The sequence below is a fragment of the Callospermophilus lateralis genome, chromosome X (assembly GCF_048772815.1).
Source record: "Callospermophilus lateralis isolate mCalLat2 chromosome X, mCalLat2.hap1, whole genome shotgun sequence".
In the NCBI taxonomy this organism is placed as follows: domain Eukaryota; kingdom Metazoa; phylum Chordata; class Mammalia; order Rodentia; family Sciuridae; genus Callospermophilus; species Callospermophilus lateralis.
Genome location: NC_135325.1, coordinates 107,819,521 through 107,835,345, shown reverse-complemented (window position 1 = coordinate 107,835,345; position 15,825 = coordinate 107,819,521). Strand labels below are relative to the sequence as shown.

At 41.6% G+C, this 15,825-nt stretch overlaps 1 protein-coding gene across 3 annotated transcripts in view; it reads left to right on the top strand.

Moving 5' to 3' along the window:
* Hs6st2 (heparan sulfate 6-O-sulfotransferase 2) overlaps window positions 1-15,536 on the top strand; it is a 286,888-nt gene extending 271,352 nt beyond the window's left edge. For all 3 annotated transcript variants that reach the window (XM_077107269.1, XM_077107268.1, XM_077107267.1), the window contains one exon: window positions 14,599-15,536. In XM_077107269.1, coding sequence (XP_076963384.1) covers window positions 14,599-15,490 — 892 coding nt within the window. In that variant the 3' untranslated portion in view covers window positions 15,491-15,536. The remainder of the gene's footprint in view (window positions 1-14,598) is intronic.
* The last annotated feature ends 289 nt before the right edge of the window (window positions 15,537-15,825 follow it).

Genomic DNA, 15,825 nt, shown 5'->3' with positions numbered 1-15,825 from the left:
ATATAAATATTTTTGATGAAGAAGCTCAGGGGTGACTCACTCAGCACCTGAACTGGTACACTGAAATGCAGCAACACTGGCCTCTTCAAAATGTACCTGCCCATATTTCAACTGTCAACACATCCTTTCCACCACGTACAAGGTGAAGGTTGATGTATTCTCCCTGCACACATTTCTAGTAACACCTTAACTCATGAATGCTAAATGGAAGAAGGTGGAGTAGGAGAACAGCACAACTTCAAAAATAGCCCTAGGGAAATCAAATCTTGTTTTAACTTCCTGTGTTCATGACTGATTCATGACTCTGAAAACGGAAAAAGTTTGATCACAACTGTCACCGAATGGCCTCATTTTAAATTCCTTTGCTTTCTTAGAGCAGAATGGAATAGGCCTCCTGATTATGATTATTGAAACAGTCTTTGGTTGGCACACAATAGCTAGTTACCTGTGGGCTGGGATTTCATAACAGGCCCCTGCCCAGTGGCACTTGCCCTGCAACTGCCTAAAGTTCCACCAAAAGTGAAGAAGGTAGCTCATCGCCCCTTGAGAAATGCCTCTTTAGAATAGAAATCCCTCTGGGATGACACAGGACACCTCAGTAATGCTATTTTTTTCCTAATCCCTTCCTTTCCAAATCTAAGATTTTAAGCAGCCAAAGCAGAGACAGAGAATACAGTGGGGAAAGGCTGGAGGAAGGAAGAGGTATGGGACAAGAGATGGACAACACAAGGAATTTTGGCTCTTAAGGAATGTACAACCTGGTTGACAAGAAGAAACAAAGAGATATGGGTGGGGGGGGGCTGGGGTTGTGCCTCAGTGGCAGGAACGCTTGCCTAGCATGTGTGAGGAACCGGGCTTAATCCTCAGCACCACATAAAAATAAAGTTACTGTGTCCATCTACAACTTTAAAAAGTTAAAAAAAAAGAGCAATATGGACTGTTCAGATACCCATTCCGTGCTTACGGTACAGAAGAGAAGTGCAAAAGCACGGAGTTTGGATTTAGAAGACCTGGCTGCTAGTCCTAGACCCAATGCTGAATAGGTTGCTATTAGTTTTTCCTTCCTTTATTTTTCCCCTTCCTTCCTTCCTCTAGGCCCTGATGTCAGTGGATTCAGTGAATTTTCTTTGGAAGATCTTTCTGTGAAACCACTGTGGGAAGGGGGATTCATTTAGAGTAATTATCTATGGCCTTAAATTCACTTTGATGTTGGCTGTGATCTCTGAGAATGAACCTCAGGGCGAAAGACCAAGTCAGGAGGGAAAGCCTTGTAGGTGGTTCATGAATCATGTAAGTGAACATGACTTTCCTTTGACTTGTCTTTGGAGTCAGTGATTAATGGAAAAGTCCAAGGATGGAGTTCCCCTCCAGCATTTGCCTTATGTTTGGAAGTCAGGGTCCAGTATCTCCCAAAGTGTAAAATAAAGGTGTCATGTCCATCCACAACAAAAAATATATAAAAAGAATTGTGTACTGTTTATGCTTTCACCAAGCAAAATGATATCATGACTTATATTTCACAATATGCCTAGTTGTCTGAATACACTTACAGTAAGTTTTCCCATTCTGTCACATTTTGGATAGGTACTAAAATGTCTTATCTCTAGGATCCAGGGCATTACAGTGTGATGTTAATTTTTGACCTGAAGGAGCATTCTCTGAGCAGAGAGGAGATGCTGGTGGGGTCATTTTGCCCCTGGCTCACCAATGCTGCCCCACTGACTCCTTAAAAAGGAAACACAGATGTCCAAAGTCCTCAATGTGCACCATGAAAAATAAGGTTCTGGTGTACAGAACTTATAGAAGTCTAACAGGTTTTCAGCATTAACATAACCTTCCAAATAATTATTTCTACTCAAGCAGGATCTTCATGTATTTGGTGACCCCTTCCTATATTCACTCCAGAGCGGTTGGTGGCAGATTAAGAAGTTAATTTTTACTCCCAATATTATTATTGTAAAGAAACAAGGCTGTGTCTGTGACTGCATGTCCTGCTTATTTCCATACACATGCGCCACAACCATGGTATTCCGTAATTATGCCTTTTGCAGCCTGAACACCTGAACAGAAAACTCTCCCAGGGAAAGGAAGCATGACCCTGCCAGCCCTGGAAATTCTGAATGGCTCTGATTCTTTACAGTTTCAATGGTTAAGGAGGTCTGCTTTCCCCCACAAAAGCCAGGCTTTGCACCTCATATCTCTCAGTGCCTTAAAACAATATTAGAGCTCATTAAAAATCAGCCCAGGCTCAAGAAGGGCAGCCTTCATTTAGGGGGAAACTTTTCCCCTGTGCTGTTCTGGAAAATTGCACAATGCTGAGAGCAGCCATTTTTCTTGACTAGATTTCTTCTAACGCTTTCTCTATGGCACACTCGAGGTGCCCACCTCTCAGTCCCTGTACAGCAGGCCCAGGTGAATAAATGAGACTGGCCACAGCCACCTCAAAATTGCCTCAAATAATATTTATTGACTGCCTACCAGGTTAAAAAAAAAAAGGACTGTTACTTGATTCCTTGTCTCTGTGGAGGTCTGTAAAGAAATAATTCCATGAGTCTGCATTTCTCACAACTTGGACATGACAGGAGAATAAGCTATCCGGTTTCCACATCTGTGGAATGGGAAGTTTGGGCTAAATTGGCTGTCAGCTGAACCCCCACCCCTAGGCCCTATAGCCCTGAAGTGCTGTAATCCCATCCCCTTAGGATTCATAAGGGTCCACAAAAACTGCAGAATCAGCCCCCTCATTTCACATTCTGGTATATCCACTTGCCCCTACCTTCAATTTCTTGCTCCCATCAGGCCACACGTGTTCCTGGCCTATGGCTCCCGAGGCTATTTGCAGGCCCAAGTGTGGATGAATAAGCAGTGGGTGAGAGCAAAGAAGCCAGAGACCCAGGTGCATCTGGCAGTGTGGCTACAAAGACCAAATAGGGCATTCACTAGGGTAGTGGGCAAGAGTTTGGGCTCAGTTGTTAGACAGACTTGCCAGTCACTAACTAGCTCTGTGATCATAGGAAGGTTGAATAACACATCTCTCCTCAATAACCTTAACTGTATAATTACAATAGCAACAGCAATAACAATAGTAATTAATGTGTTGAGTGGTATGTCCCAAGCATATTTCTCAGAACCTTATATATAGTACCTCATTTCATCTTTGTAAAGATTCTATGACTTTTCCCACTCTCTAAATTTGGATAGGATAACACAGCTAGGAACAGTCAGAGCTGGAATTCAAACCCAGGAATTCTGGCTGTCAAACAGTATTGTTCAATAGAAATACAATGCAGTCACATGTGTAATTTTAAATCTTCTAGTAACCACATTACAAGATAGAAAAGTACAGATGAAATTAATTTGAATAATGTTACTTGACCTTTTCAAAACACTATCATTTCAACATTATAATCAGTATAAATAATTAACTGAGGTAGTTTGCCTCCAAGGCTTGGAAATCTTAGTATGCTTGCAAACACTTAAAGCATGTTTCTATTTAAATTAGCCACATTTCAAGAGCTCAGTAGCCACATATGGCTTGTGACTACCTTATTGGACACTGAAACTCTAGAACATGCACCCTCTTCATTTGATACATTATGCCTAAAATGAAGGCATTTGCACCTGTTCTACAGTTTGTGTGGAAAAGCACCCAGCAGAGGGCCTGACATCCTAACACATTACTGTCCTCTCTGTTGTGCTGGTTGCTAATATCAGAGCGCCTCCCCCCTGCCACCACAGACACCCCTGCCTTCATGAGTGTGTACACACATAATCATTTCCTTTCTATCCTTTAGGGCCCTGCCATATTCCTCCTCCTCCTCCAGGAAGTCTTCCATGATGACCATAGCACACAGTACTGTCTCCTCCCTGACATACTTTTGCACTTACTCTCTGGATGATGCAATTAGCACTTAGCTATATCCTATGATTACCTCTTACCTGCACTGTATTGTAATCTAATCTCTCCAACTAAATTCGAAGTTCCAATTATTGCAACATCTAGTTGTCTAGAGTTGATACATTGCTCATGGCTCAATTAAACATTTTCTTATAAACCGAGACCAAGCTAAAAGGACACTATGTCCTTTCTTTGCATGTTTCGGTTCCTGAACTGAATGTCATGAAGGTACCAATTGTATTGCTTCCTAGTTGAGACCTGGAATATACATGGTAATTAAAACACAGGACAGAAGCAATGGATTCCCAAATCAAGAGATACTAGGAAAGATCACCTAAAGAGCAAAACATTAACTATTGAAGTCACAGTGGGGATACTTAGCAGTTTCCCTCACTTCCTTCTGTTCCTAGGGCTTGCAACTTAACCATTACTCACTTCTGCCTACTCTTGTTTCAGGATTGGAAGAAGGAAAGAAAACAGCTATATCTCTGGCTGCTTCAAATGTCAGCCCTCAGGGGATGGCAGTTTGATAGAGTATGTCACTAGAAACCCTCAGTATGCTGAGAAGTACCATGCAGGGAAGGAACAGATCCTAAAAGGGAAGTCAGGAAGCTTGAAATGGTTAATCAGTGACAAAACTAGTCTTCATGTGACTGAGGGTAAAATATATCCCTCTGTGGGACCCAGTCTACCTTATCTATATACTGAAGGGTTTTTTTCCTCTAAAAGGTCTTCTCCAAAACACCTTGAGTATTAATGAGCTGAGACTCGCAAAATAATTTTAGAATGCTAAAAATTTGGGGGCAGGCAGTTTAAGTGGCACACCTTTTCATGATGCCAAGTAATTGACTGGATTCTGGGTAAAGGCTGTTGATCACGGGTCATAAAGCCTGGAGTTTCACATCTTATTAAAAAAACAGCTTATGCACTATTTGTAAAAGCCCTTAGATTTATGTTCTCTGGAACCTCCTGGGCTTTGGGAAAGAGGAAAGGGATTTCCTTTAAAAAGAAGTAGATATTGTCATGACTGATTATGTGAAGAATTCCATCTTGATTTTGAAATTAAAGACACTAGAAGTTGTCTTTCTTTTTCATAAAAACAAATATTTTCCTTCTTTATAAAAGAAAGCAAAGGAAAATGGCAGAGAAAAACATTCCTGTCTTTAAGGAAAGCCCATTGGTGCAGAACACACACAGATAGGTTATCTTTTGGTTAATCAGATGGGAAAAATCAATTCATTAAGATGTTATTTTATATACACAGAACTGTTTCTTAGAGTAAGGTAGGAAGAATAGCAGAAAACTTCTACAAGGAGAATGGAGTAGTCATATGTCACTTAAGGATGGAAAAGTCTTGAGACACATGCCATTGGGCAGTTTTGTTGTTGTGATATAGCATACCACACACTAGGCTATGTTATAATCTTATTACACTGCTATCATATATATGTCCTTTCTTGGACAGAAATGTTGCCTTGCAGCACATGACTATAGCTTGTTTGGGTACAAGACCATCGCCTCTTTGAGTTGGTTTTGTGTTCAGTAGATGTTCTGCTGGGATGGTTATGCTCTGCTAAGGAGATGAATTAATACCTTGAATGAACCAGTGAGAGTCTTGGTTGTCCTATAGACCACTTAACTCCTAAGGATTGGTCCTGTTTCCCACCTGTCATGGGTTGCCCAGGGAGCCTGGCTGAGTCAGGAGCCCAGATTTTAGCATTACCTTAAAGGGGAAATGGAGAGGTTTTATATCCAGGTCATTTAGGTCTTTCCTGTGCCGGAAAAACAATCAAATGGAATCAAGGCTGTCACTGTTTGTGTTGCCCACTGTCTGTATATGGGACAGTTTACTCTTCTTACTAGATAAAACATGACTATTAAGCCACAAGACTGTTGTGTCAGTTGGACCCAAAGCAATACATCCAAATGAGCATCCATCCACTTCAAAGTAGTCCCTTTGCAAAGCCCCATACAGCTTTTGTGAGGCTTTTGCCACTGCTGATCACAGCATTTATGGAACTCCTCTTTGGGGACTGCCAGTATATAAGCCACACAGGAAAAGCAGTTAAAAGAGCAACTCCAGGGCTGGAGGGATCCGGTCCCATCGGAGGCATGTTTGTCTTTGATTCAATTTACTATAGGTTTATTTAGTCTATACTCACATATTAATGTCATTTGATCTGAAAGTCATCCTCCTTGTTTTGCCTGAGTTATTTACATGCCATGGGAAGATCTGTGCAGTTGTTTTAGACATTATTAGCTTATGATGGAGACCAGACCTTCAGCATTAAAAACTCAATGTCATACACAACCCCCACTGGCTGCAGAGTGTACTTAGGACCACCAACCACAAATCTTATTTTTCTACCACCCAGCATTACTACAAGAACAAGGTGTGAAAAGGCTGAACTTTCAAAAAAATCCAAACAGTGCTACAGGTATAATAAAATGTTCACTCCTATTGATTTGGGTTGGGAATTTGTTTCCTTTCTTAAATTAACTTTTTATTGATCACTCCTATGACCTTAACTGCTATGAGTTTGCTGACCTTCTTCCATTTAAAAAATGACATTGATATTTATTTCTCCTTTGAGTAGTGCAGGGAAAACCTTATCATGGCCCTCCGTGAACCAGTGGTCTTAAAGGAAAGGAAATGTTTACTGCATGATCTTCAGAACGTTTTGCCCAGGCGAAGTTCCTTGGACTTTTCCCTGAACAGAAATGGTCATTCCCAGGTTTTCTCTAAGGAATACAAGGAGGAGCTGTGACTTACTCTTGGTCCCCACTCTCCCTATGATCTCAGAGAGACTTCTGATCTCTGAAGTCACATGCTTAAGACAGTAGTTCTAACTTGAATGTGTGTATGCATGTGCACACATCAGAATTTCTTTCTTTTTTTAATGTTTATTTTTTAGTTGTAGTTGGACACAATATCTTTATTTAATTTATTTATTCTTATGTGGTGCTGAGAATCAAACCCAGGGCCTCTTGTGTGCTAGATGAGTGTTCTACTGCTGAGCCACAACCCCAGCTCCATACACATCAGAGTTTCTAGGAGGAATTATTAAAACACAAGTTGCCAAGATCTGAATCCTGAGTTTCTAGTTCAGTAAGTGGACGCACTGATGTGCATTTCTAACAAGTTCCTAAATGATGCTTATGTTGCTGGCTCTGGGGCCACTTTGAGAACCACTCCTTTAGTTTGTCTAAACTGAAGTCCCAGAGCTGTGTTGTGTCCCAGAGCTCAGATGGGAAGAATAGAGTTTCTGGAGTCAGAACTGGATTCAAGTTTGAACACCTCTACTTTAAATTAAGTCATGACACTGGATCAGATTATTTCTTTTTCTCAGTTTGTTCATCCTCATAATGGAAATAATATATGATTCACAGGATTTGGGGGAATGAATGTGAAAGTGTCAGATATAAAGTGTCCCCAGCTCCTGGCTGTGCAGTTGGTGTCCCTTCTCTTAGCAGTCATATCTTTCCCCTTTGTGAGAGCTAGTGAGTTCTTTCAAACCTGGTTAAGCGTGCCATTGTCAATTAATGGGGGTCTGCTAAAAATATCCACCCTCTGCCTACAACTGTTCCCTAAAGTTACATTGATTCTCAAAGGCTACTGGCAATCTGACTTGTGGGTAAGTCCTTGCCTCTCTCAGGGTGGTCATTTGCTCACCTTTAAAGCACAGGACTTGACCTAGCTGATTTGTTGTCTCAAAGATGTCTTCTTGCTCTGGCAAGTCTGAGATTCTGTAACTTAGAAATCAGGCATTTCTTTTAGAATAACCTGTTAAAATAGGATGAAAAAATAGTTCTTGTTTTTATCCATTCACTTCTTTTTAAGATCCTTAAACTGTCCAGTCTTCTTTTCAGCCGGTCTACTCTACAAAAAGTCAGGTACAACAGCTCAATATTACTAGCTTTCCTTAAAATGTTCCAGCGCAGGTATAAAATGGTCTATCTGTTATTTAATAGTGACATCTAGTGGCTTTTCCTTATCAAAGAATAATATACACATTTTCCTATTAGCCTATCCTGAGCTCTGCTGCTTCTCCTGCATTCATTTAATAATCTTTTATTAATCACTTACTTCATGTCAAACATCATACCACGCTCAGAAGAGCTTATATTGATAAATGATACATGTGCTGTGCCCTCACGGAGCTCTCATTGTCTATTGGGGGAGGCAGAAAATTCCTTAGATAATCAGAGCATATTCTGATAAATCTTCCAATAGGAGAACATCAGTGAAGTTGGGGCAGAGAAGGCAGAACTGATTTTGCCCAGGAAAGTAGAGGAAGGTTCTATGAAAGAGACAAATATTGAGTGAAGTTTTGAAGTAGTTTGTAGGTGATCTCTGAAGGACAAGTTGAAGCCTCTCAAAAGAATGGGTACTATATATACAAACGCAGGGGAGCCTGTAGGGTACTGTTTGGGGGAAACTCAGAAAATTGAGAATATTATTTTGCAACACTAAGGATTAAACCCAGGAATACTCTACCACTGAGCTACACCCCCAGTCCTTTTTATTTTTTATTCTGAAATGGTCTCACTAAGTTGTAAAGGCTGACCTCAAACTTATGATCCCCCTGCTTCAGCCTCCTGAATTGTTGGGATTATAGGTGGGTGCTACCATACCCTGCAAGAGTATTGTAGTATTGTACATTCCTGCAGCATAGAGCATAGAACAGAATTCTTCAACCTTCACACTGTTGATAAGTGGGACTGAATGATTCATTCTTGTGGGAGTATATGCATTATAGAATGTTTAGAAGAATTTCTAGACTCAACAACCCATTAGATGCCATCAGCAACATTTTCTCCCCAGTTGTACCAACCAGAATATCTCCATGCCTTGCAAAATGTCCCTGAATTGGAACCCTGGTGCAGATGCAAGATTCTTCACAGTTGAGAAAGACTTGGGTACAGGGGATTTGCTAGAGTTGAGGCTAGATAGAAAGAAAGGTGGTTGCTGAGTCCCACAAGGCTGTGTCTAACACTTGGAGGAGTTTAACCAGGGAAGGACAGATTAGATATCTATCACATAGGGCTATAGAAGTGACTTGGGACTGGAGACCCAGAAGTGGGCTAGGATACTGTTGCAGTGATCCAGTAGAAAAGTGATGAGCAGTGGGGACAAGAGCAGAGTTGAGAGCTATTATGATCTAGAATCATGCTAGGCGCAGTGGCTCATGCCTGTAATTCCAGTGGCTTGGGAGGCTGAGGCAGGAGGATCAGAAGTTCAAGGCCAGCTTCAACAACTTAGTGAGGCCCTAAGAAACTTAGTGAGACCCTGACTCTAAATAAAAAAATAAGTAGGGCTGGGAATGTGGCTCAGCGGTTAAGCGTCCCTGGGTTCGATCCCCAGTACCAAACAAATAAACAACAAAAAAATCATCTAGAATTAGCAGGACTTGGGGAATGTTTAGATGTTAGTAGGTGGAAGAAAGGAGTCAAAGATGGCCCCTAGGATTCTTGTATGCACATCTCTTTCATTTGTTGCTATTGTCACTTGCTTAGCAGTGACAAGAATAACTTGGTCTAAATTTGTAAATTTTACAAAGCAGGTTTACTGTGCACTGGTTACCAACTTGTGTGAGCCCACTGAGACAGAACACACTCGTATATGACAAATGACATAAATTGAATTTATTAGTTACAGATAGACAGCAAGGAACAAAAGCAGCCTAGGATCCATTGTGAGCCAGTTCCCCATGGTTCAGGAAATATGCTTGAGGCTGAGAATGGTGGTGCAAGCCTGTAATCCCAGCAGCCAGGGAGACTGAGGCAGGAAGATCACAAGGTCAAAGCCAACCTCAGCAGCTTAGCAAGGCCCGAAGCAACCTAGTGAGACCCTGTTTTAAAATAATAAATAAGTAGAGCTTAGGATGTGGCTCAGTGACTAATGCCCCTGGGTTTAATTCCCAGTACCAAAAGAAAAAAAAAGGGGGGGGGAAGAACAAGAAAAAGAAAGAAAGCTGCTTGAGACAGAGGGAGTCTCGACTGTGCGTGCTCTACATGATTCATAGCTGAGGGACCAGAAACATAGCCCTAGGCTTTATACCTAAGGGTCACTGTGTCTCACTAGGCAGAGCTTCAAAGGACATTTTAAAGGTTGTCTTGGATAGTTCATCCCTGACTCCAGATGCTATATTCCCTAGGAATGAGAGAAACAAGGCCAAGGCAGTTCCTCCCCATTTCAGAACAGTGCATTTTTAACACAGTCTGCCATTATTCTTAAGTGCTATGAGTAAGGAGGAGGGAAAAACTGGGCCAGTCCAAAGCCACCTAGAGAAACTGCCCTGCAATAGAAGTTGGCAAACCTTTCACTGTGTTGTTCAGTAGAGGTTCCATGGGCATACAAATGCACTGAACAACCAACAATTAAATAAAGCCAGGTAACTGATGGAAAGCCATGACTCCAATTTCCAAATGTGACACCCAGTCATTGTAATTGATACATCTGGTCACAAGATAATCCTGTCCAATTATTGCCAACTGAAACAGGCTGTGTATGATTTTCCTGGAGCTGAGCCTGCCTTGCTCCTTTAAAATTAAATCAGTCTATTCTGTAGCACCCTTCAGGTTTATGTCAAACCTGAAGGGAGATTTCTAACAACTACCAGAGATCTGCTCTGGTCTGTGTCTTGTTCTGTTTTGATCATTGCCTGGCTCCTACAGGCATTGCCAACTAGAACAAGAAAGTATGGTGAAGATGTTTGGGGATATAATCAGAAACCAGATGCATTTTGACAGGCTTAGACTTACTCCAACAAGAAGACATTAAGCAGGGCCGCAAATAACCTGCATCAATTCAGGACAGTGTAGATTGGGTTTCAAAAATGGTATGTATGTGAAAGAGTGAGACGTTTTAGTTTACTCTGGGTGTCATGACTGCCAAAAGGGTCCATGTGATCTGAGGCCACCTGAAGAGAACAGTGAGGTGAGAGAGGTGATGGACTGGCCCTTCTTGTTCCTTGTCAGATCATGCCTGGAGGACCACGTTCCAACAAAATGGAATGTATTCAGAGACAAACAGCAGGGTAGTGAGAGACCTTAAAGCAGTATAAAGAATACTTGAAAACCATATTTAGCATCAAGAAGAGAAGCCTCAGGCTACATAAATGCTGTTTTCAGATATCTGAAGCCACACAAGTAGAGTTAAAAACAGATCCCTAAGTAAGACCTAGGGGTCTGGAACTACCACTTTTTGTTACCACTCCATATCTCTATCTTAAGCCCAGATTGCTGCTCTCTGTGTATCCCTTCAACTCTCTCCTTGGAGGTCCTACGGGCACCTCAAACTTTTCTCCAGAGACCTGGGGAGCATGTTTAACTCCCCCACCCTCATTCTCTTTTCCATTCAAATCTCAGCTCCTAAATATTTCTCTAGTCAGCCCCACATCCTCTTTCTACCTTGTATTCGCTAGTAGCTTCTTTTTTAAAATATTTATTTTTTACTTGTATTGGACACGATACTTTTATTTATTTATTTTTATGTGGTTCTAAGGATTTAATCCAGAGCCTCACAAGTGCTAAGCAAGCACTTAACCACTGAGCCACAACCCCAGCTCCTCTAGTAGCTTATTAATTAGTGTCCTTAATTCCATCTCTGCACCATACATAATGACCTTTCCAAAGCATAGTCTTCATGTCACTCCCCTGCCTAAAATCCTTCAAAGGCCTCCATATTGCCTGCAGAATTAAGTCTTAATTCATTTTAAATTCATTTTTAATTGGCACATAATAATTGTACTCATTCATGGGGTGGAGTGTGATACTTTGATGCATGCATATGAATTTCTCAATATGACAACTGAAGCAGGCCCCTCTCCTCTTCAATTCCTCTACCTCTCAACTCTACATGAGACTTTTTAATGCACTTCTCTCCCACACAACAAGCTGGTTTGCACCTCTGTGTTTCCTGGAAGACGGGGGCTGCTAGGGCCCTTTACATTTGTGGAATCTCCAGAGTTAGTGTCACCTAATTCTAGGTAGCTTTCATCACCAGGGCATTTTATGCATGAGTGTGTGTGTGTGTGTGTGTGTGTGTAGGCCCTGATCTACTTTCTTTGCTGCAGTGATTATCCCTAAGGTGTAGAGATTGACACTGCTCACATTGGGGCAGTCCTTGTCTCAGGTGGGCACTAGGCAACCTTCAGGACAAAGGTGTACTGGAGCCACACATGCATTACATGAGAGACTCTATGAATATCTGTCTCTGTCCCTCTGTGATGTCTCCTCTCTCTCCATGTGGGTGTAATGCATATAAAACATTGATTCTGACAATGGCAGTTGGGCTCTCTGTGGTCTAAAGGGCAAGAACTGGCTTTTAGGAAGGAGATCATCAGATTTGCGCTGTGGTGCACTCTAAGATTTACCAGAAGATGTCACTGTAGGCTTAAGCCAGTAAAACAAGTTAGGGCAGGAGGACTATCAACTAAGCATGAAGGTGACTCCATTATGGGACTTTAAAACACTCAGCAGCCTCCATTACAATGCATGTCTGGAAAAGCTGGTTAAAAGATTAATCCAAATGTGTCACTGGACTAAGTAAATTTATTTTTTTTCCCAAGAATGAGACTATTTGCCACTATACTATTGCCTCAGGCCTAACACAAAGGCTTGATAAAGGTGTCTGAATGAATGAGCAAGCAAGCAAGGGAGTGAATGATTGAGTGAGTGAATGTGAAAATAAGGAGTGCAAGGAGGGATCTGTGGGTATAGTAGTCATCCTCACTGGTCAAGGCCACTAGGGGATAAAAGCTGCTACTTTTTAGCAGTAGGTCTTTACAGAGATGAATTTGAGTGGTACCAGAAAGATCAAGTCCTAGGAAAAGTTCAGAGAAAAATGAAAATACTCTTAGTCCTCACTCCAAGATGCTTCTGTGCCCCATGTTTATTCCAGAAAAACATATGATTTTTTAAAAAATACCATCCTGTGATTTTTGCAAGGCACTTGGAATATTATCTAGAGTTTTTATGTGACGAGGCATGTCCCCAGCTCTCTCCTTTCTCTTTTCTGAAACACTTCATTAAATAAGCAGTTTAAGGAGTCTCTTGAGGTTCTGCTTTGTGTCAGCTTTAAAGACCAATGTGAAAAGCTAGAATGGATAGGAAAATGGTTGTAGAAATATAGGACAGAGGCTTGGTTCTAGAAAACAGAGTTTAAGTGGAAATACAAACAAATAATTATAATTAAGTGTCAAATGTATTTTAAATAATGACTAAGTATGGAAGTGCTATGGCTCTACAGAGGAAAAAAAAGTAATGGCAGTAGTGAGGGGCAGGATACATTTTCTCAAAGGAGATGTGGTACTTGAACTTGGACTTGAAGGATGAGTAGAATTTTCTAATAAAAGATTAAAGCTCATGCCAGGCAGAGGAAACACCATGTACAGTTTAGAGACATGGAGTATAGGTCCCAGGAGGCCTGAGATGCTGGAAGCCAGCATCCAGGATGAACATTTCCTCAGAAGGCATTCACTCAGCCAGGTGACCAAGAAGGTTCTCTCTGGCTCCTCACCATCATGCTTTCAGATAGGAATGGATAAACTTCAGAGAAGTTGCTAGCCATTCCCCAGACTTCGTTTAAGAAACTCAATGCCAATATGCAGAGTTTATTGTTTTGCTTCCACAGTATGCTGTTCTGTGATCTCATCATTCATCCATTGGACCCAAATGGAAATTAATTTGTCATGAAAAGCTCAATTACAGGATCATAGACCTTGACATTTCTGGAGTGTGGTACATATGCCCATACCCACTCTGCATGGGGTGAGTCTGGTGTGTGGTTTGAATGTTTGCCAGTCTGCTATTTGAGCAAAGAATTTTATCCATCTGCAGCATGAAAGGAAAGGTAACCAAGCAGCAAAGCCTCCATATTTGCTGATATTCATGTGTCCTTTCAGTAGGTAAAGAAAACGAACATTGTGGAGATGATAGAGTTAACTTTCCTCTCCTGGAAATATTCTCATGTGAGCAAAGGTTAAAAGCAAGATAGTCACTTGCATATATGCTGTGGGCAACTACCATGTCTATTTCAGTCAGTGACTAACCACAGCATTTATTTCTGGAGGCCCTGGGTTGTTCTGCCTATATCTACATTCCATTTCCATAACGTATGAGCCATGATGTTATGACAAACAACCAGAATCAAGAGTATCATATCAAAGACTCTTTCAGTGTGATTTTGATTTTTTAATAAGATTTCCAGATTAGACTGGATATTGGAAAAATGCTTATGCATATTTAATAAGAAAGATTAGCATTTGGGCTCACTTATCAACTCCATTTCACTTCATCAAATTATTTGCTTCCATTGAGTCTCCATTTTATAATCAGTTAGTTTGGGTTTAATGTGGGTTGAGAGGTGCAGAGTATAACATGGTTGCATACTGAACTGATGGCATCGGTGGGAGGATTTTGTCATTGGTTGGAGAGAGGAAAAACAGGAGAGGAGAAAAATAGAGTGAAGAATGACAAGGCCCATGTCTTGAGTCTAACCTTTGTATACCTCTTTGGACAAGCTAGTGGGATTTAGGGGACTATAGTATAGTTCAACAGGATACATGCCACCAGCTCCCTGTCATTCACAGTTTGCTTTCTTTGCTGGCCGTGAACACCACTTAAGCCATGCACCTCCCCAACTGCACTTCAGTCACCAACATCTCTGACATTTGGTCTTTGTGCTTTGTCTATAGGAACTTCCACTATATCACCATCCTTCGAGATCCAGTATCCCGGTACTTGAGCGAGTGGAGGCATGTGCAGAGAGGGGCCACTTGGAAAGCATCCCTGCATGTCTGTGATGGAAGGCCTCCAACCTCGGAAGAGCTGCCCAGCTGCTACACTGGTGATGACTGGTCTGGCTGCCCCCTCAAAGAGTTCATGGACTGCCCCTACAATCTGGCCAACAACCGTCAGGTGCGCATGCTCTCTGACCTGACCCTAGTAGGCTGCTACAACCTCTCTGTCATGCCTGAAAAGCAAAGAAACAAGGTCCTTCTGGAAAGCGCCAAATCCAATCTGAAGCACATGGCGTTCTTTGGCCTCACTGAGTTTCAGCGGAAGACCCAGTATCTGTTTGAGAAGACCTTCAACATGAACTTTATTTCGCCGTTTACCCAATATAATACCACTAGGGCCTCTAGCGTAGAGATCAATGAGGAAATCCAAAAGCGTATTGAGGGACTGAATTTTCTGGATATGGAGCTGTACAGCTATGCAAAAGATCTCTTTTTGCAGAGGTATCAGTTTATGAGGCAGAAAGAGCATCAGGAGGCCAGGCGGAAACGTCAGGAGCAACGGAAATTTCTGAAGGGAAGGTTCCTTCAGACTCATTTCCAGAGCCAGAGTCAGGGCCAGGGCCAGAGCCAGAACCCGAGTCAGAATCAGAGTCAGAATCCAAATCCAAATGCAAATCCGAATCTGCCTCCGAAACTGATTCAGAATCTGACTCAGAGTTTGAGTCAGAATTCGAGCCAGAAGGAGAACCGAGCAAGCCCCAAGCAGAACCCAGGCCAGGAGCAGCCCGAAGGCAATACCAGCAATGGCACCCATGACTACATAGGCAGTGTAGAGAAATGGCGTTAAATGGCTCTGAAAGGCTTGTGCACACTTCTCCCAAAGCGCCACCAAAAAGATGGCATATCTTAAAAGATGAAAATGTCCAAACACATCCTGATTCCTTAAGTTTGGAAGTTAAAAAGGGTTTAGATGTTGCCTTTACAGTTGCCTTTCAATTAAATGTTATGCTGTGTGTGGGTAAAACAGATCTCAATATGTAATTAAATTGTCTTTTTTTTTTCTTTTGGTTGGACTTTTTATGAAATCCAAAAGCCAAAAGAGACTCACCAGAAATTGCTGTGTAGCTATTTTAAGAAGTTCTTAAATTACTTATGGAGGCAAAATGAATACACAAAATGTGA